Source organism: Saccoglossus kowalevskii, chromosome 4, assembly GCF_978046115.1.
Source record: "Saccoglossus kowalevskii chromosome 4, keSacKowa6.1, whole genome shotgun sequence".
NCBI lineage: Eukaryota > Metazoa > Hemichordata > Enteropneusta > Harrimaniidae > Saccoglossus > Saccoglossus kowalevskii.
In genome coordinates, this window is record NC_140644.1 from 7,926,221 (window position 1) to 7,947,222 (window position 21,002).

The following is a 21,002-nucleotide window of genomic DNA, read 5'->3' on the forward strand; positions in this document are numbered from 1 at the left end:
TTTTAACAAAACCAATACAATTGGTGAAAAATTTAAATAATTTAGTATTTGTAAAAAAACAACTGGGTGGCGTGCGGTCACAAATTCTTGGTTATGGATTAGTCCTTGAAAATAGCAAAAATGAAAACTAATAAAATAATAATTTTTGCGATATCTCTTAATTTTTAGACTATTTTGTATTTCAGCCTTTTTTAATTTTTGTTCATATTCGAAAAAAACCAAAACCTTTTAAGCAATTCACCTGTATGATAAAAAAAGACAAATATGTCGCCCCCTGGCGTCCAAGTCAGGGAAATCTCGTTAAGATCACGTTCAACTCGTTCTCGAGATTTAAATTGTTTGTTGACAACCAAGATGGCTGATGTTGTTCTAAATTTGTAAGTCGACACTATCAAAATAAAACAGAATATTTTTGACTTTATCACCTCGAAAGCGACGACACTCATCTGTAATTTACACTCAGGATTATAAAGCGTGATTTAAACATAAAACTCGGTAAGTAAATAGTCGAGAAAAAAAACACCTTTTTAGTGATTGCATGAACCGTAAAAGCAGACATGTTCGTTCTTTCCTTCCTGACCCGGTTTTTTTTTAGTGGTGTTTGGTTTCTCTCAACAATTAGACTATCGCCACGAGAGTCGGTGATTTTAATGGCCATGTGTGTGACCCTTCCACCAAACTTAACGAGAGATCTGAAAATAATTAGCAGAAATAAACCTAAATAACGTTCTTAAAAAAATGACCCACTTCCTGATATAGTTGAGTCTGTGAAGTACAAATATTGGTTACCTGTAAAACAGCAACCACCAGTTGCCAATTATGAATATTAGTTCATACTGCGCACAGTGGGGGGGGGGGATACCGTTTACGCCTCGCAACTACGCAATCTTGGGTTCATTTGCATGACATTACAATTCACACACAAAAAAGTTTGACGCGTGTTCTGATCATGAAGCCACACTCCCTCTATCCCTATAGAGGGACTGTGATGGAGCTATAGTGCCCAGAAATTCACAATTCATATCTCATGACACCGAGTGTTCCGAACTAGCTGCTACATTTACATCTTTCCTGCAAAATCAAAAAATGGCGAACGTATTTATGCTATACCACAGTCCCTGGAGCCAACAACAGTTGATACTTGTGGTGGATCATGCTATGTTTTTGTAAGTAATATACTTGCATCGGACCACATAATTCCCTGGATAGTCCCTTATAAATGCATCAATTTTTTTAGTCTATACATGTTTACCTATGAGCGTTTACTCATTCATTTTGGTTATCGTTGAAGGCTTTCAGGTGATGTCCCCCCCCCCCCCGACATGTTTTAGTTTCTGCCCAAACAACACAAGCAGGGAAGGCTGATATTCTTTCAATGAGTATGTGAATTGTTTTGTTATAGGTGAGAATGACATCAAAGCCAGCTGTTGATGCATCAAATCAGGTGGCACCACCATTAGATTTCTCTTTCAGATGCCTAACTCAGATGTCAGGTAAATATAACACAACTACTGTAGGACCATAATAACCAAGCTTGAAAAAATGTGAAGAAAATACTACCCTCAACTCTCTAGACCTGTAGCTAAATTATGTTCATTTGATCAAAATGGTCAAAAATATTATGGAAAAATACTCCAAAATAGGCAAACTGTTGCACCACAATTTTGGATAGAAAAATGATGAGGCTCAAAAGGTTTGAGTGGGTAAAGTTGTATCATCAGTTAAATATGCATGTTTTATCTGAAATCCAGTCTTGCAATACAGTTTAGAATTCTGCTTTGGATCACACTCAACACAACTATGTACTAGATGTTTCTTGTTTGAAGTCCGCTTGGACAATGTGGCAAAAGTTGTCATACATAATAATAATAATTATCTTTATTGTAGCTGTTATTCTTTGGTTTGTGTATACTTTGAAGAAGCTTATGGAAAATGCTTTGAATTTGAATAATTAAGAAAACTATATTCATATTGTTAGAAGGAAACTGATGATGACGCCTTGAGATGCTGAAAACTCAATCCTCTTTCAATCTGTTTACAAAAAAGTTCTGACCCAGATTTCTTGGGATTCACAAAATATTGTTATTTGAAATAATACAAATCATTTGCTATATATGGCACATTTCTAGTCATTTTTTATAGTATTAAAAATGTATACCTGTAAATGTATATGGCCAACCTTTAATTTATTGTTGTATTGATCTTGTATCAATTCTGTCATTCATGTCACCGCATTCATTGTATTTTTCATTATTATTCAAATTTTGTCTCCATTATTATTATTTTTGTTATCATCTGGTCACAGGTTATCATCATGGTTGCGGAATGCTAAAAATAAATGTGCTCTGAGGAGAAATGGTCACGTTGTGTGGGGCGCTAACACAACTGCTTAGAATTTACTCATTGATATATGGCTGGTGTGGGAGTAACACTATCTTGAACTACTTGATTTATCCAAAGTTTTTACATATTCAGGATTCAATCATTTCTTGTGGAAATAAAAAAGAACTCCTGCACATCTATTGCACATTTGCTCACTTCTTCCCCAAATTGGTTGACTTGATTTCTTCTGTAGTCATCCTCACTCTTCCTCGTTATATTTGAACATTGATCCACAAGAAATGTTTGAAAACCGTTAACTTTAGATAAATTAAACGATGATTAAAGATAGTGATATCATACCACTGATGCATACCCCCTTCCTCTTCACTAGAATTACTAATTCCTATAAAATTTTTGTGTGACATACCCTTACTCATCGATCACGCATGACACTAATGTGTATACTATATTTATTACGCATTCCCATTATCCCACCTATGCTTGCTTCATCACTCGAGCAGTACCACCTATTTTTTTATTCTGTAAATCACTTCAATTCAATTTTCTAGCAGCTAAAATTTAGCAGTTTAAAGTAATCTCTTCTCACTCCATGCACTTCTCACCATTGCATGAACGCTTCTTCACCTGTTGCTCTCTCTCTCTCTTTATTTGGGTATTCTCTACTATATATATGTGATGACAAAAACATGTCATTGCAGATGTTTTAGAGGAGGACCCTAGGATAGGTAGTCGTCCTTTGAAGACAACTGATGAAGGCAAAGTGATCAGTTCGGCTTTTAAATTGAATAACAATCGAATCCAGGACCTTAATGGTTTTGCTGATGTTGTTTCTAATATTCTTGATAAACCGGAAGAGTTGTCCTGGATTGATTTGTCGTTCAATGATATCTCTAAAATTGATTCTGTAAGTATAAATGAGGTAATGTTGGATACTGGTGTCTGTGTTATTGTCTATACTTGCTCACAGTCCTTGGAATAATTGTTGTATTGCTAATACAGACAAAGATCCAGGAGTTTTACAGTACAGACCATTTTGAATGGTTTTCTGGTAGCATACAGTAGCTTCTTCCCTACTCATTACATATTTTAGGGCCACACAAATAATGAAAATTTCTGACTTTATTTAAAAAATATTGTATACAATATATCTGTTTGATAAATTTGCAAAAAAATAGTTTTGAGGGTCTTATGGTTAGAGGTGTGTGTTATATGAACATCTGGAAATATGGAGATATGGACATTCTCTTAATGAAGGAAAGTTTAATGGCTATGAATTTCTGATTTTTTTTTTTACAAAGCAGTGATATGGGTTTTCCTGTTTTTTAGCACATAAGGAATGCATTATTATGGATAACTGTCCTTTCCACCATGCACATCAGATGCATATTGGACCAAGTTGGTGTAAGGGCGGACGTCATAATTGAATTTTTTATTGGAAATAATTATTAAGATATGCGTTTCTGTCAGTATGTATAAATCTAATAAAGAAATTAAAAAAAAGATGATAATCAATGATTTATATCAACTTGTATTTATTTTTGTTCAAATACAGTTGTACCTGTCATCCAAGTTCAAAACTTTGACCTTATGAACAAACTATGAAATTATGGCCAAATTTGGGGGCATAAGGGATTTAAATAATTTGTATTAAATGAGATTGAATGGGGAATGGGCCAATATATTTACATGGGAAGGATATGAACACTTCCAGTCTAATGACTCGGAAATAAACATTGTGCATGACTGCCAATCACTTGTTGATGTCACCACGTTGTTAGTAATTTATGAATCAGTAAATTTTTATAACAAACTGGACAGCCAAACCTAGTGACTTTTCAACATCTGATGGTTTTCATCGTGTAATCAAAGGATGAAAAGAGTGTAAAATGAGATACAGCATTATATCCACTTGTGAGTAATGAATGACACAGACACTAGACATATCGTGTATGTAATGGAACATGATTGTAGTTGATAAAAGGGATTGAACCTGACATGACCAATTCTTTGTAGTAATATTCACTTATCTTTTAGCGTAATCTCCTTGAATAACCATCTCTACTCTTGTATCAATACTTGTATACAGTTGGTTCAAATGTTGGTTGATTAACCCAAGGCAGTCTTCTTTTATCAACTAAATGTTTTCATTATATACAGGATGCATCCATAATCAATATTATTTGGGATAGGGTTTTTACAAGGATGCTATTTTCAAATAGTATACTTGTATATCAGACTCTCAGTTGAGTCAGATGGCTTCTTTGTTGTGATTGAATACTTTATAGTGAATCATGAGAATACAAAGGTGTGGTGGGTTAGTTTTTTTACGGTTTAATATGCTTGCATGATGGAATGGTACTTACTTGTGCCTGAAGGTAAAAGGCAAGAATGTCTTGAATATTTACACATGACACAGTAGTGTAAATGCCTGGAGCTTGGTTTGTGCACTAAGAGTGTCTTATTCACATCTGCCTGTGCACAGGTAGATTAGAAATGTCAACATTCCATCCAAAATATTTCTCCCTTCATTTTTTAGCTCCGATGTCGACTTTGTCGTGCGGAGTTATCATATGTGTGATTGTCCGTCGTCGTCAGTGTCAATGTTTTACTTTTTCGACTTCTTCTAAAAAAACTACAAGCCTGAATGCTTTGATACTTGGTGTATATGTACTTTGGGTAGATCTCTATTAGGTTTGTTCATTTCATGTTGATATCGTTAATTTTAGTGAATATTTTTGTCATTTTTGGTAAAAAGTGATATTTTTGACTTCTTGTTAAAAACCGCAAGTCCAATTGCTTTGATATTTTATATGAATTGGTACTACATGTGGACCTCTCTCAGATTTGTTCATGTTGTAATGATATCTTTAATTCTCTAATATTTTTGTAATTTTTGGTAAAAAGGGATATTTTCGACTTGTTAAAAACCACAAGTGCGATTGCTTTTATATTGCATACATAGGTAGTACATGTGGACCTTATTCAGGTTTTGTTCATTTATTGGTGATATCTTCAATTATCTAATTTTGATGATTATTTTTGGTGAAAAGTGATATTTTTGAATTCTTGTTGAAAACAGCAAGTCTACATATTGTTCATTTTCTAATGATATCTTCTGTTCTTTAATTGAAATGTGCATTGCTAACAGCGGAGCTATCTCAGCCGACAGGCTGCTTGTTGAGCTAAATTATGATATTCTAACAATTGAATTTTGAAGACCATGTTATTTTTTTTTTTTATTGGCAATAAAGTATAACAGTGAAATGTTTGGCATCAGAGTAAGGGTTATCAAAATATGTCTTGCTGTCAGTGAATATTGAATTTATTGAGTACTGTAATGTAAGAACATCCAGATAGAGTTGAGGCCAAAATTGAGATGTATAGAACACTTTTATAAAACCGATTTGAGATAACTGATAATGAAGCATACTGTATGTGTACAAAAATCAACAAAATTATTATTAGGAGTAAATTTGTTAGATGTTTTTTTCTTTATAATTTAATGTTTTATTTTTGCAGATTTTAGTAAATCATTCTCATTTAAAGATGTTGTATCTCCATGGTAACAACATCAATGACCTGGAAGAGGTGGATAAACTAGCAGATTTGCCAAATTTGATAAGCCTGAGTCTGCACGGTAATCCGCTAGAAAACGAAAAGGAGTACAGGAGTTACGTGCTGTCCAAGATGCCTAACTTGAGAACACTAGATTTCAGTGGCGTCACCAAGTCTGACAGGGACACAGCGGCAACATGGAACAAGATGTATGGTGGCAAACGAAGGAAAGGCAAGAAGAAGAAACAGCAGAAACAATAACTGTTTAATAGTGTGCATTATATCACAGTAATTTGGTTAAGATTATGGATGCTGGTCAATCTTGTATTCGTCTCTGAATGGAATTGTAACATATATATTATTGTGTACAGAGAGTTTTATGCCTGATACATAGGTAGTTCTTCCAGGGTAAGGTAGCATAACCTACCATGTCTATTTTGGTTCATTGCAAAACTCAAGTTCATTATATTAAAAATATGTTTTAATTTTAACGTTTACGTCATGTGACATTCACATGGTTCAATGTCAATCTGATCATAATTTGTATTGTATGTGCTCTATAATTTTATCATATGTCAGTTATTTTATAACCCCCCGTACTTGTATCTATTATCACAGGGCTTCAGACTATATACATGTATATATCTCTTTCAGTGCCAAAAGCATGCAAAACAAATCTCAGATTTTAGTCAGATTGGACTAAAATATTTTATTTGTAATATTTATATTTTTTAGTTGAATAGAAAGCAGATTTTTTTATGGGAAGCTGACATTTGAAACACCAATTTTGAACCTTCTGTGATCGTAATGATATCATGTGATGTTCTTTCGAGTTAATACTCTATCAGTTCTATTTGATGAAAACCTGTTGTAATGTCAGTTATAGTACTATCACATTGCGTTCCCAATTATTTTGACTTGCAACATACCCAGTGATTCAATGACAGTGAAATTTGTTAAGAAAAGTTTTCCTGCTAAATTCAATTTAAATGTATATATGCAAGGCTTTTACCTCAGACATCCACAGCTTCAAAACTTGAGCACAGATCAAACTTTTGTGTATAGCAGAAATCAGTCATTAACTACCGGTATGTAATCCATTTAATTTTAACAATTTTATGGCATTTGTAAAGACAAATTTTGTCTGAGGTAAAGTGGTTTACAGTATGCAACTTACACAGAAATTTACAGGGGAACTTTCAGTAATACTTAATCCACTTACCTTTTTAAAGGGTGCCCTCATCAGTATGTTTGCAGAAAAATCTGGTGAAATTTCACATCAGTGACTACACTGTTCTAATGTGATCGTTGTATACATAGATTGTATATAAACTGTTGTATATTAGAGAGACAATAGCTGTGACTGACAATTTCTTTTTTTTTTTTTTTAAATATAACCACAAAGATGACTAAATCTCACCAAAATATTGTTTTAGACAATTGCATGGACAAAAATGAACCCACAAAAGGGTACCCGGTATATCACAAAAATTGAGTCTGTGCCATTTTTGAAATCAGTCGCGTGATACACAAAATCATCACTGTAAACCTGGATGTACACCAGCGGCCATCTTTTTACACTTTCAAATTGACACCGGAAATGTTTTACTAATATGAAAAAAAAAATTGATAGTTACAGCTATTGTACTTTACAAATTTCATGCATAACTGTTCAGTTTATACATAATCAGTTCATACATCATTTTTGTGTAATGATCACACAAGACATCCTGACTGGATCTATTTACAAGTACCCTGCAGATATCAATGATCAATGTACTTGTAAGCATGAAACGTGCATCAATCATTTCCGTATGCAGTTGAATGTCGAAGCAATTGTTACTGAAATTTAATGAATATCATTGAGATACATTTCTGGAATTGTGTGATATACGGAATATCATTGGAATTATTTGAGAAATTGCCAGAATGACTCCAACACTTTGTGAATCCAGACACATTTAAAAGCTTTAACAAATACAATTCTCATGGAGAGCCAAATGACCATTTGCATTTCCAAGGGTGCTTTCAAGTAGACAAGTCACACTGGTTTTCAAATAGTGAAAACCAATAGCATTATCTAATTCATCTATTTATAAGCTGTACAACAAAATATTGTGAAAATGTAGATCTGCAAACAGTTTTCCCAATTTTATTACGTTTATTGCTATGAATTACACAAATTCTCCAAACAATAGAAATATACACGTAATCCCTTATCTTATTAATTCTTGCTATTTGATAGAAAATACATATTGTACATGCAGTGATGTACCCTTGATACAAACTTTACATCTAAGAATGAATCAAACAGTCCAAATTTAGTGCTTTAAATAAAGGCCAACATCAAAATGTACAGACCTTTATAAAATAACACTATCACTTCAATAAATCTCTTTTCATTTACTGTCTTTATTTTAGCATTGTCATTAACTACTAGTATATAAAGTAGTGTTACATGAATGCATCCGCTTGGATTGATGCAGCACTAATTTATTTAAAGATATCTGATACCGTGCTATATGTCGATTACATGCAATGTAATCTCTGCTGGTACTGTCTCTAGTTTGAATTGTGGCAAAAATAAGACAAAGTAGGTATGCAACAATGACAAATATTATAAATACATCATTTGAGATGGATCAAATGGCAGCTCGCTCTGCAGTTGGCAAGATTCATTTGCAGATGCAATTTCCCACCTTTCAGATCACAATGTCCAATGCATGCATATATCTGGAATCCGATGGAACTTTATTCATAGCCACTTTACTATCAAAATAGCGACATAGGTGACAAGACAGAAAGTGAAATTAATACAATACTGAAGTGACCTAGGATAACGCACGGTTGTTGCTCGTTATAAAACAAGAACCCCACGCTAATCTTGTGAACATAAAAATGATTTGCATTTTAATCTATACTCCAACTGCATCAAAATGGATGAAAGGATGGTGGTGGTCGTATCACGTTCTGTTTGATATGGGACCCATAGCAATGTCTACAACGTACATTGCTTACACAAAATCAAAACTTGTGCTGTGCGAAGACCACCTCCCTTTAACCACATTAAATAAAACATTAAATATCAGCCCCCCCCCCCCAACAATGTTGTGCATATCTAAAATCAACCAGTAACTTGCAACCAGCTGATCATAAATATTTGTATACAACACAATGCAATTCAAGATAAATAGACTTAAATGTATGCACAAATTGGCATAAGTATGGATACAATATGTAGAGACGAGGACTATTGGTTTATATAGTTATATACATTTTGATTTTGATACCATAAATCCACTTTATTTTGCATGGTACCCAAACTTGTGAATGTGCCATGTCTTAAATTTATGTTTATCATTGGCCAATTAGAAAGCTAATCAAAAATAATAGATCAGTTTGATCAGTGATTTAAAGTACCTCTATCTACAGTACATCAAATTTTAATCAGATTGGGATAACACGACCATGACAGAGATACGACTATAATTTCTATAATTTAGGCTATAGCAAATAATTACAGGCCTGACTATTATATTAGGTGGGTCATTGCTTGATATAGCAGTATGTCTAGTCAGGGTGTATTTCAGATTACTTGTCGTCTAAGTTAGAAACGCTTCAATTCCTGACAAGTATTAACACATTGCCTGATGAAAGCCTCTGCAGACGTACCAAAATAAATGAGAAAAAAAAAAAAAATTGGCAGGCAATGTGTTAATGACAGTAAACATATAGGAGTTCCATTTGCTCTATGGGAATCATCAGTTTACACCATGCACACCTATTTACTCTCCTATGTTCAACATTCAAGCATGGTGGTTAATTTGCATATGGACGGTGAATAATCAAAATATGATGAAACTGTAATCTTCATTATGATAGGCATCAATAAGAACATTAATAGCTAAAGCACTTCCTCTTGTTTTTTTCAAAGATTCAAGCATGGCAACAGTGTTCCCTTTAATGTCTCATTGCATGTAAACTTACTCTTTGACCTCTAAGTTGAAATTGGACAGTACAAACTTTTCCCTTAATGGCATACGTTAACACATTATTTAACATGAATCTCTGGGAAAATAGCAGTAGAGGTTACTTTGCTTGGCAGTACCACAGTACTTCAAGTGGGAGGATCGTCACCTGCACTCGTGTGGGAATTGAGTCCCAAGCGATGATAACAATACGCGCTAAAAAACGCTTGTTTGTAAACAATGACACGCAATGGCCATCTGACGCATGCACAGGTGACGATTTTCCAGTCAGCGAAAAAAGCCAAATTAAAACCCAGTGAATAATTAAACCCTTTACAGTAATAGTAAATACAAAGATAAACGCCAACTTCAATACATGAATGCCAACTACTCGAGATATGACCAGACGAGTAAATATGCATGGTGAAAATACAAGCAGCAAATCACAGAAATTATAGGAAAAAAAACACCATTAAAAAGAAAATAATGATGATGATGATTGTTGCTGTTTGGATGGTAACATCAATGTCATTGTACTTGGGAAGACGTGGCAGAATAAAACATCATACGCCACCTGTTGGAGCACTACACAGTGGTATAGCGTCAGTGTATACAGCACAGGAAAGATATCCATTTCTGCTCCTCAAAGTGGTGTTCAAGTTTTCACCAGTTTTCAAAAAACAATAAATTCCTGGTATTTTCATTAGAAAGCTGAAATGCCTTCCAAGATTTTCTTCTTCTTTTATTGTCTTTATATAATTTGGTCACCAAATAGTTCAATACAACATTCACCAAGTTATATTTTATGGGATTACGAAGTGTACCACTAACTCTTCTTTATGTTGCACCTTCACGTTACTCAAAGCATTCGCCGCTGTAGCCGCAGCACTGTTAATCTACAAAAAGTAATATAAATGTGTACATATACTGGTTAGAAGTTTGGAAAACATTAGTGATGAGGTGGGATTTTGCAATCGCGCAAAAAAGGTGAAAAACTAAGCCAAAATAATACAACAGCATAGTGGATCTCATAGCTACACATTTAGGCTTAGCACTTATAGTACGCTTAAGAATTGCTATGTTCTGGTAACTACTTAGTTGGCACAAAATTCCTACTATAATCATAGATGGAATCTATTGTATACTTAGTCCTAAATAGTTATTACTGACGGTAAAAGTAAAATATTTCAAAGCTGAGCTGCTGTGATATCATCAGTCATAATGAGTTTGAATGGAAACATGTGGAAGAACTATGTGTGGACATGTGAAAGAGCTATCTGTGGACATGTGGAAGAGCTATCTGTGAACATGTGGAAGAGCTATCTGTGAACATGTGGAAGAACTATCTGTGGACATGTGGAAGAACTATCTGTGGACATGTGGAAGAACTATCTGGACATGTGGAAGAACTATCTGTGCACATGTGGAAGAACTATCTGGACATGTGGAAGAACTATCTGTGGACATGTGGAAGAACTATCTGGACATGTGGAAGAACTATCTGTGGACATGTGGAAGAACTTTCTGTGGACATGTGGAAGAACTATCTGTTGACATGTGGAAGAACTATCTGGACATGTGGAAGAACTATCTGGACATGTGGAAGAACTATCTGGACATGTGGAAGAACTATCTGTGGAAATGTGGAAGAACTATCTGGACATGTGGAAGAACTATCTGGACATGTGGAAGAACTATCTGGACATGTGGAAGAACTATCTGTGGACATGTGGAAGAACTATCTGGACATGTGGAAGAACTATCTGGACATGTGGAAGAACTATCTGTGGACATGTGGAAGAACTATCTGGACATGTGGAAGAACTATCTGGACATGTGGAAGAACTATCTGGACATGTGGAAGAACTATCTGTGGACATGTGGAAGAACTATCTTGACATGTGGAAGAACTATCTGTAGCCATGTGAATTCACTGATCAAATTAAATAAGAGTGATGTGTCAAATCACAAAAATTCTTCAGGCAAACATTGCTTTATACAATAAATTTCCATCTCACCAAATGAAATATTTGTTTTCCACTGCATCAAAATTATGAGCAATAATGTAAAGTACTTTATTTTAGCTTGAATAAATTTTCGCTGAAATTTGATGAGTTGAATGTAAAACATAGGCAGAAAGATACATTTACTGGATTTTATTTTCACTAAGTTATCCCATCAGGGAAAATAGTTAAAATATTATCAAAGTGAAAAAAAACAAACACAGTACCACATCTTTTCAAAACTCATTGACGAAATTTAATTGTGATATACTCCTATTGAAATACAGTAAATGTATTTGATTGTTTGAAGTGATACTGTAAAGACATTTATTTTGGCGGTGTTAAAAATTCGAGCATTCCTATTTTCGGACAGCTTAGCGGTGTGTTAACTTTGTACATTTGCCCATTTTCGTTAGTGGCAAAACAAAGACAATGGAATAAACACAGTGTTAGTGTATGCACTCAGATTATTTATGCGTTTTGCACTTGACTACAAGGTACAGTCACTTGCACGACAGATACGCATCAAGGGCTGTGTTGTTAATTCAGCCATTTGTATTGCAATCGGCCGAGGTGTACTTCTACATGGCAATCAAAATTTATTTATTTGGGGGTCACATAAACTTGACCATTGACTGGGAAAAATTGTTGCTTCATCGTTACGTGAAGAGGAAAGGTATGAAAGCTGTCAAAAAATTGTTGATGACTTTCCCGCCGTTAAAGCAGCTTTCCTTGAATGGATAACCAAGATTGTTAAAGAACACGATGTTGCCCAGGAACTTGTTATAAACTGGGACCAGACCAGTGATGCAATAATTCAAGCATGCAAGTGGACAATGGAAGAACAAGGATCACGTCAGGTCACGATAGCAAGACTCGATGACAAACGGCAAATTACTGCATTGTTTGCATTGACTGCGTCAGGTGATTTTTTACCACCTAAGATAATATATCAGAGGAAAACTTATCGTTGTCACCCGGGCTAAAATTTTCCTGATGCTTGGGATATATTTGTAGTATTTGTGCCAGCATGCTGCACAGATCGTCTTCAGCCCCTTGACTTGTCTGTGAATAAGATCTTTAAGGATGCAATGAAGCGAGAATTCCAGAATTGGAGCGCGCGTGTTCAGGAATGAATGACACTGGATCTGAACTAAAACCCCTTCATGTGAAATGGCTCGTTACTGCCGTACAGAGCATTTCCCAATGACACAAACTGAAAGAAGGATTTCTAAAAGCAGGAATTCTAGACAGTTTTCTTTAAGGTCTTGTTTATAGCCTGACAAGGTCGTGAGTTTTTCCGCGCTGCTCCAAACCCGACACACGCCTAAGCCCTGAAAGAACGATGTAGTTTTTCACTTCGACGATATTTTGTCAGTACCAATCAAATTGCAGGAACGTCAGATAGTAACAGCCATCATAGAGTAACCATTCATGGCAGAGTTTATTTGTTTGTTGACATAATGTGTGATAAGGTGCTGACAAATGTTTATCATCTTGTTAAAAAAACAGCCGGTGATTTTTGACGACAACGCAAACACAGCTTTGATTGATAATGTTATCATGAGCACCAAAATGAATATTCATTGAACTCATTGTAAGAAGGTGGAACTTTGCGAGTTTGCAGCATTGATCTTGCCAACAAGACACACACTATTCTGTCAGACGTTAGTGAGGTCTGATGCCGTTCGGCTGGCGAGGGCCTACTCATAGATTTAATAAAAAACAAAACTGTTGACATCAATCAAACTTGTAATGCATATTTTCTGTAAATTATATAACTTCATGTCGACTTTGATGAAACTTTTTCGTGTTTTTTTTTGTCTGTGTTACTAGTATGTGTGAAACCTCAATGGGTGAATACAAATTCAAAATGGCCGCCCCAACCAAAAATTTGCAGAGCGAAATGAGCATAAATTAAACACTGCCGAACATTAACCACTCTACAGTATTATAAAATCCTATACTTACAAGTTGAATGTCTGCTATTGATATTGGTTCACCTGCTAACACAGCTTGTGGTACTGTTGTGCCAATTGGCAATACAGGTTTTCTCATTGTTCTTAAATTACCACCGACTATAGCTAGTCTTGTACTAGAAATAAAACATGCTCAAGTTAGAAACCTTTTTGGGTATAAAGGTACATAATGTATACTTGTAGTAATATCTAGATGTTTTCTTGTATCCATGTTGTTCTATGGTAGGTTAATCTAAGGTTGTCAATGCATTATTTTTTACCTGTAATGTCTCGCTCTATCCATGTATTCATGTTGTTCCATGGTAGGTTAAATCTGAGGTTGTCAATGCATTATTTTTACCTGTAATGTCTAGCTCTATCCATGTATTCATGTTGTTCCATGGTATGTGAATCTAAGGCTGATACATCTATTACATTATTTTCTGTTTGATGTAGTATTCTATTCAAAGCAGACTGTTCATCTCCTTTTGTGATAGATGGTTGTGATTCAAAGTCATCGCTGAAAATTACAAAAAATTGAACAAAGTTATTATACAACACGAGTGTATCCATGTGGTGTTATAGAGCCCCTAGTCACCTGAAAAACTGTTGATTTGGCAGAGGTAGTTAATCAATTTGTATTTTCTAATTACTGTATTTGCCCTATTAGAAGCTCATGTGCTTACACAAATACTGTATGCCAGGGCAAACACCCATCCCACTATAAAGAAATTGAGGTCATGTCCGGACATACACCCAGGGGGTCTTTTTCTACACTTGTAATAAAAAAAATAACAAACACCTATTTTATAGTTGACTTCCTTACAGTCTGATAAAAATTCTTGAAAAATAAATATCAATTATCAGAATCATAACAGTCAGCAAGTCCACAAAAATAAAAAAAAACGGGAGTTCTTTTTTGAAATATGACAGACTGTAAACAAAAAATATCGCCACTGTAGCAGAATCGTGGGAAGCTTTATCCACTGATGTAGTCAGAAAGTCATTCCTCCAGACAGCCTTTGCAAATGATTTACCGGTAGATGGTTCTCAAGACTCAAGACTTTATTTCAGAGAAAATTGTGTGCGACGACATTGACAAACTTCAGGACGAAGCTGTAGGGATTTTGTTTGACGACAATAGTGACATCGACTTGGACTTTGAGGATTTTTACTTTGACGAAGATGGCAAAGAACGTGCAAATAGAGATTTCAGAAGTTTTTTCAAACAACTTTGAACTTTCGTAATTTTTACTGTGTAAATTTGTAAATTATTATTGTTCTTGTATAACTGTTGATCCTGTATTTGTCAAAACAGGAATAATTTTACTCAGTTCAACCAGTGACATTTTGAGGTCCCACGTATTGGCATGTTTGTCGGGGGTGAGGTCATAATTCAAATGATAACTCACTGTCGATTTTTATTATTTCTGATTTATTTGGGAAATTATAAGCAATAAATTATTTTTGTTATATTTCTAATGTTGCATATTGTTCATTTATTTCCGTTGCATGTTTCAATTTGCCTTTCTAATCCTGTCACAGTTTGATCTGCATGCTGTCAATTTTTGTTATTTTGCAGGGGATGTCCGGGCATACACCCACCCCTATTTTTTGGCAATTATCTATGTTCAGGACACTGGGTGATTACCCGAACAACTACGGTATTCTATGGTCAAAACATTTTAATATTCCAGCATACAATAAATACAATTCGCGGTTGACTTGGGCTATTTGAGATGTTCTTCTAATACACAGATTATTACCACAATAAAGAAATAATGTGGATATTGCTGGGAGGCCGTACACAACCCTTTAATGATGACATTTGTACAGCCATTGACAAATTAGTCAACAATTCTTTATCAGTGCCATGAGTCCGGACAAATGTTTTTAGACTAATCCAAAAGAATGTTTGTTTTTTACATTTTTCCCCTTTTATACCACCATTTAGCATTTGACTTAATTTCTTTTTTTATTTTTTGTTCTTTAACATTTGATCCAATTTTTTTTTGTTTAATTTGTTATGTAATGTCACATTTTATTTATTCAAATAATGAAGCCCCTGATTCTAAAATGTTGCAACAAATAAAAAATAAATAGAGCAAAAATGGTATCTCCTTCAGCAACAGATATTTTCTTCTCTGATTCATGTAGTACATGTATAATATTTTCCTTGGCAGTGTTGAATTATCAACTCAATTAGCACCAGATAGCAAATCATATCAATATTAGATTTTGCAAGTAAACATGAAATTTCAACATCTATGCAAATTGTGAAAATTGATGGTAGCGAAAACTGAGCAGTATACGGTAGATGAGGTTTGATTTAAGACGCTATGATAGCCTTCAGGATAACATTCAATTTGGCAAATACTGTAAAACATGTCTTTTTCGCGAGCATGTCTTTTTCGCGAATTTAGCGAGGGAACTGATTCGCTAATTCAAGATGTCGCTAATGACTTTATTATCAATTCAAAATGGCCGCCAAACAAAAAATCAACAATGACAAGAGAGATTCGCTAAATCAACATTTCGCTATTAAGTCATTTTACCACAATTCGCAAAAATTGCATGCCGCTTTTTCAACATGATTTACAGTATACAAGTGAGGATTACTGTAATTCTGTTTGTTGCCTTTCAAATATTGCATACACATCTGCTTTTTTGTTTTACATCGGCTAAATGGGGCTAAAATATGGTGGGCAGCACCATTTGCATGTGTGTTGCATGAAGTGCAATGCCATCCTAAATTAAATTGTGAGTGCCACAGTCAACTGTATTTATGTTTAATTTATTTTAACTAAAATTTGCAGGCAGTATAGGTTATTATATTGACCTATGTCAAGCATTGATAAATCCTTGCCTATACAAGTTACGCTATTAAAATCATTTGCTTGTTTCTTTCCAACAAGTTTCTATTTATGCACGCACATTAATATGACTTTTTACATGGTTCAGAATTGTCAACTATTGAGTCAGCACCATTGTACACTTTAGGACGGGATTGCCAAATTTATGCTTCTCCAAAGAAAGGCTGGTGTTCAATTACAATCAACATGTGTCAGGATAACTTTTTCTAGTAAGAACATGATAAAGGACAATATAAATGCTCAACTTAGAATTATAGCTAATATACATTTTAAATTATAAACGGTTATACATACCGTGTACGAATAAATATTGTAAGGCAGTTCCTGGACAAGGTCAAAATAAATGTCATTTACAATGGGTGTACTCTGCGTACATGACATGGAGGAACACAAGAATATGCTATATACCGTTAACGTAATGATCGGTTACCCAGCTGTATATGCAGTTTCAGTTTTAACATAAATTGGCGTGTATTTCTGCATTTACGTTTGTTCCGTTCAACTTGATAAGCGGCTATTCAGAAATTTACGTTATAAACGTTGAACGAAAATCTGCGTTTTTCAGAAATTTCAATTGATTTATGTTTAACTGAATGGACGACAAACGATGCGTTTCTGCTGACGGTTACACAACGGATACACCATCCCATAATCGGCTGGTTACGTGACGGTTACAAACAGAAATACAAATATAGGTTACCTTGTCACTGGTCTATTAATAGCATTACCAATTTGATTTCCTAATAAGGGACTCCTCTCATCAGGCTCCTGTTCCTACAAAATGCAAGATTGATGTTAAGTCAATTACAGAATTCCTATGATTGTGATTGACAAAGAACCTGTCAAACAAAGAAGCTACATCCACATTAAAGTGTCGAGAGTTCGAGAAATATTTGCATTGAAAATTATATTTTTCAAATTTATTCTTTAATTGTACTATGAACTTTCAAATGCTGAAGTCAAAATAACATACTTTATTTTCGCTGAAAGACTTTTTGGGTGTTCTGTATGGAATTTATTTTCACTGATTTCAGATGAGTTGAATGTAAAATATAGGGTAAAAAGTATATTCGCAGAATTTTATTTTCACTGAATCATTCCTTCAGCAAAAATAGTGAAAATTAATTCCAAGAGAAAATAAAGTATTTTACAGCATGTTATTTTGACTTCAGCATTTGAAAGTTTATAGTACACTACAGTATAATGTCGTGCAAGTTGGTCAAAATTCAGCTTTTCAGAGAAGAGGTTAGGCAACCTCACTAGTATTGTATCTGCAAAAATAAACAACCCAAGTTTAATCTGCATGCATAAAAGTTTCCAAGACAATGCAATGTTTATTCACCACCACTGATAATGTTAATATTTGCATTTCATATTTTCTCTGTGCTGGCTGTTATCTTATATGCTATTTGGTAAACGACAATAAATGTACGTACTGAAATTTATTTATTCATCAGTATGAATCTGTAGTGTTACCAAATTACTGTTATTTTTACTCAAATCATACTATTATCAAAAATGTTTGGCAAATCAGTGTTCAAGTTGTTAATTCAAAATTTTTTAAAAACCACCCAGGACCAGACACTGCAGTGTTGAATTGTTTTGGGTAACCATTTTGTATCATATTATTTTTAAGACCACTGGCCTGTTATAGTTTGTCAAAAAAACTTTAATCATCTCACTGAATTATGATTTTTGTTTTGCCAAGTTACTTTAGGCAAGAAAAAAACAGGAATGGCAATCAGTCACTTTTTTTTTAGCACCACGAATCATACAAATGATACAACGTTCATGCTTTTTGTTTTACAAGCAGCCTAAATTATTATGAAGTAAAAACAATTCTCCTGTGCCTTTCACAGGCTTAACAGTTTTAGACAGTCAAGACATGACACTTTAAATAAATTGAAGTTGGGGAATTAATACTATCAGGCCCACCAAATCTTTCTAAGTAAGATAGACCATGCCAAAAAACGCGTGAGAGAATTAATGGTAGAGTGTGTGCATTTTTTTATTGCAAATTTTTTTCTTTCTCAGTCTTCAGTGCACACAGCATGAATAAACTGATACATTGCTACAAAACACGACGTTAAACTCGCTCAATGTGTGGTACACGCGACGACCGTCGTCATTTGAATTATCTTTTTGAAATAATTGTCTTAAAATATCCTCTGCTTAGTGTCACCAATTTTGCACAGCTTTAAGGTGAGGCCGAGAGTAACTTAAATGTGTATAGGCAAACCATTTCACAGAATATATTCCAACGTGTAAGAGTTTAGTTGGGAACAAGTAAAACTGAATCCTGGATGAGAGCGTGTCACGCGTCACAGAACGTCAGATACAGACATAAAAACACATTTCTTAAAAGCTTCAGCCTTGACAATTCTAAAAATATATACTTTACTGGGTCTTTTTGTAGCCATTTAGTTAAAATCGGAAGATAATATTCTTGCTAACTTAAAGTTGAGAATACATGTTGTATTTTGTATGTCTTAGTTTCAGTTTTTTAAAACCGTACTGTTGTATCTTTCTGTGTCCAGTCAATAAAATATTTATGATGGTGGAAATGAGATGTGATATAAATATGTCATAGCACGATCTATTGGCATGGATTTCAGTTGAAAACAACATGATGATTTTCGAAAGAGGTGATTGCAATTTTCAACAAGCAGCCTATCGGCTGAGATAGCTCCGCTGTTAGCAATGCACATTTCAATTAAAGAACTGAAGACATCATTAGAAAATGAACAATATGAATAGTATCAAAGCAATCGGACTTACAGTTTTTAACAAGAAGTCGAAAATATCACTTTTTACCAAAAATTACAAAAATATTCACCAAAATAAATAGAGAATTGAAGATATCATCACAAAACAAACAAATCTGAGAGAGGTCCACATGTAGTACCTATATATGTAATATCAAAGCAATCGAACTTACAGTTTTCAACAAGAAGTCGAAAATATCACTTTTTACCAAAAATGACAAAAATATTCACCAAAATTAGAGAACTGAAGATTTCATCACAAAATGAACAAATCTGAGAAAGGTCTACATGTAGTATCTATATATGTAATATCAAAGCAATTGAACTTTTGGTTTTTAACAAGAAGTCGAAAATATCACTTTTTACCAAAAATTACAAAAATATTCACCAAAATTAGAGAATTGAAGATATCATCACGAAATGAACAAATCTGAGAGAGGTCCACATGTAGTACCTATATATGTAGTATCAAAGCAATTGGACTTGCGGTTTTTAACAAGAAGTCGAAAATATCACTTTTTACCAAAAATGACAAAAATATTCACCAAAATTAGAGAATTAAAGATATCATTACAAAATGAACAAATCTGAGAGAGGTCCACATGTAGTACCTATATATGTAATATCAAAGCAATCGCACTTGCGGTTTTTAACAAGAAGTCGAAAATATCACTTTTTACCAAAAATGACAAAAATATTCACCAAAATTAGAGAATTGAAGATATCAACATGAAATGAACAAACCTAAGAGAGGTCTACCCAAGGTACATATACACCAAGTATCAAAGCATTCAGGCTTGTAGTTTTCAAGAAGAAGTCGAAAAAGTAAAACATTGACACGGACGACAACGACGGACAATCACTCATATGATAAGCTCCGCTCGACAAAGTCGACAGCGGAGCTAAAAAGTGAAACGAGTGTTTTTAAATATGTACAAGTTACTATGATTACTAGATTATAGCCGGAACTAGATTACACTATAGGTTATTGCCCTGTGTCCCGTGAGCGATTAGGAATAATAAAAAAATACATTGAAAAATAAATCTTTCTCCCCTATTACTATGATTGGTTTTGAAGAACAAATATTGCATTCGAAAGCAAATATTGCTATAATTTTGGTTTACAACTAACCCCAGTATTTTGCCACTGATTTTGTTTTTTAGTTCAACACCGTGTCAATTTCTCCTGTAACCTGCCTTCTCTTTTCAGACGAGTGTGTGACAGTCACATGTTCAATCATCGTCATTGTTTTTCCTGTCTGTCTGCAGGCGTTGTAACAACTCACCCCAGAATATTCGTCTTCGTCTTTACCAAAACAGCAACCCATCGTGACATAAATCAAAACAACAATTAGGACATCGTAGGCTTCGCGAGATGTAAATGTATTACTGATTTTGATCCTATATTTGCGCCAGACGCCTCCAACCGGAAGTTACCAAACCCAAAGTGTGTTTGTGAATTCTAAACTCGTGTGGCTCCTCCCCCAGATTGTGAATATGACGCAAATGAAACAATAAGATTAGTGCAGTGATGGAG

The 21,002-nt window shown here is 34.4% G+C and overlaps 2 protein-coding genes across 2 annotated transcripts; one reads left to right on the top strand and one right to left on the bottom strand.

Annotated features, from left to right (window-relative positions):
- The first annotated feature begins 238 nt into the window (after nucleotides 1-238).
- LOC100366384 (leucine-rich repeat-containing protein 51-like) lies at nucleotides 239-8,290 on the top strand. The gene is made up of 4 exons (XM_002740697.4): nucleotides 239-495; nucleotides 1,403-1,493; nucleotides 3,042-3,247; nucleotides 5,863-8,290. The coding sequence occupies exons 2-4, from the start codon at nucleotides 1,409-1,411 to the stop codon at nucleotides 6,157-6,159; spliced, it is 588 nt and encodes a 195-aa protein (XP_002740743.1). The 5' UTR covers nucleotides 239-495; nucleotides 1,403-1,408; the 3' UTR covers nucleotides 6,160-8,290.
- Nucleotides 8,040-20,935, bottom strand: LOC100366537 (ragulator complex protein LAMTOR1-like). Its single transcript, XM_002740698.4, has 5 exons — nucleotides 20,752-20,935; nucleotides 17,401-17,474; nucleotides 14,189-14,347; nucleotides 13,841-13,964; nucleotides 8,040-10,762 (listed from the first exon to the last, which is right to left on the bottom strand). Exons 1-5 carry the CDS (start codon nucleotides 20,791-20,793, stop codon nucleotides 10,670-10,672), a joined length of 492 nt encoding a protein of 163 aa, XP_002740744.1. The 5' UTR covers nucleotides 20,794-20,935; the 3' UTR covers nucleotides 8,040-10,669.
- Nucleotides 20,936-21,002: the final 67 nt, after the last annotated feature.

What these genes read in the sequence shown, in the direction of transcription:
- LOC100366537 (XM_002740698.4), bottom strand. Translation starts at nt 20,793, where the DNA reads ATGGGTTGCTGTTTTGGTAAAGACGAAGACGAATATTCTGGG. An exon ending in ATTAATAGACCAGTGACAAG is followed by an intron (nt 14,348 to 17,400) that starts GTAACCTATATT and finishes TGTAATTTTCAG; the next exon opens with CGATGACTTTGAATCACAAC. An exon ending in GATAGAGCTAGACATTACAG is followed by an intron (nt 13,965 to 14,188) that starts GTAAAAATAATG and finishes TTTTATTTCTAG; the next exon opens with TACAAGACTAGCTATAGTCG.
- LOC100366384 (XM_002740697.4), top strand. Translation starts at nt 1,409, where the DNA reads ATGACATCAAAGCCAGCTGTTGATGCATCAAATCAGGTGGCACCACCA. An exon ending in ATGCCTAACTCAGATGTCAG is followed by an intron (nt 1,494 to 3,041) that starts GTAAATATAACA and finishes ATGTCATTGCAG; the next exon opens with ATGTTTTAGAGGAGGACCCT. An exon ending in ATATCTCTAAAATTGATTCT is followed by an intron (nt 3,248 to 5,862) that starts GTAAGTATAAAT and finishes TTATTTTTGCAG; the next exon opens with ATTTTAGTAAATCATTCTCA.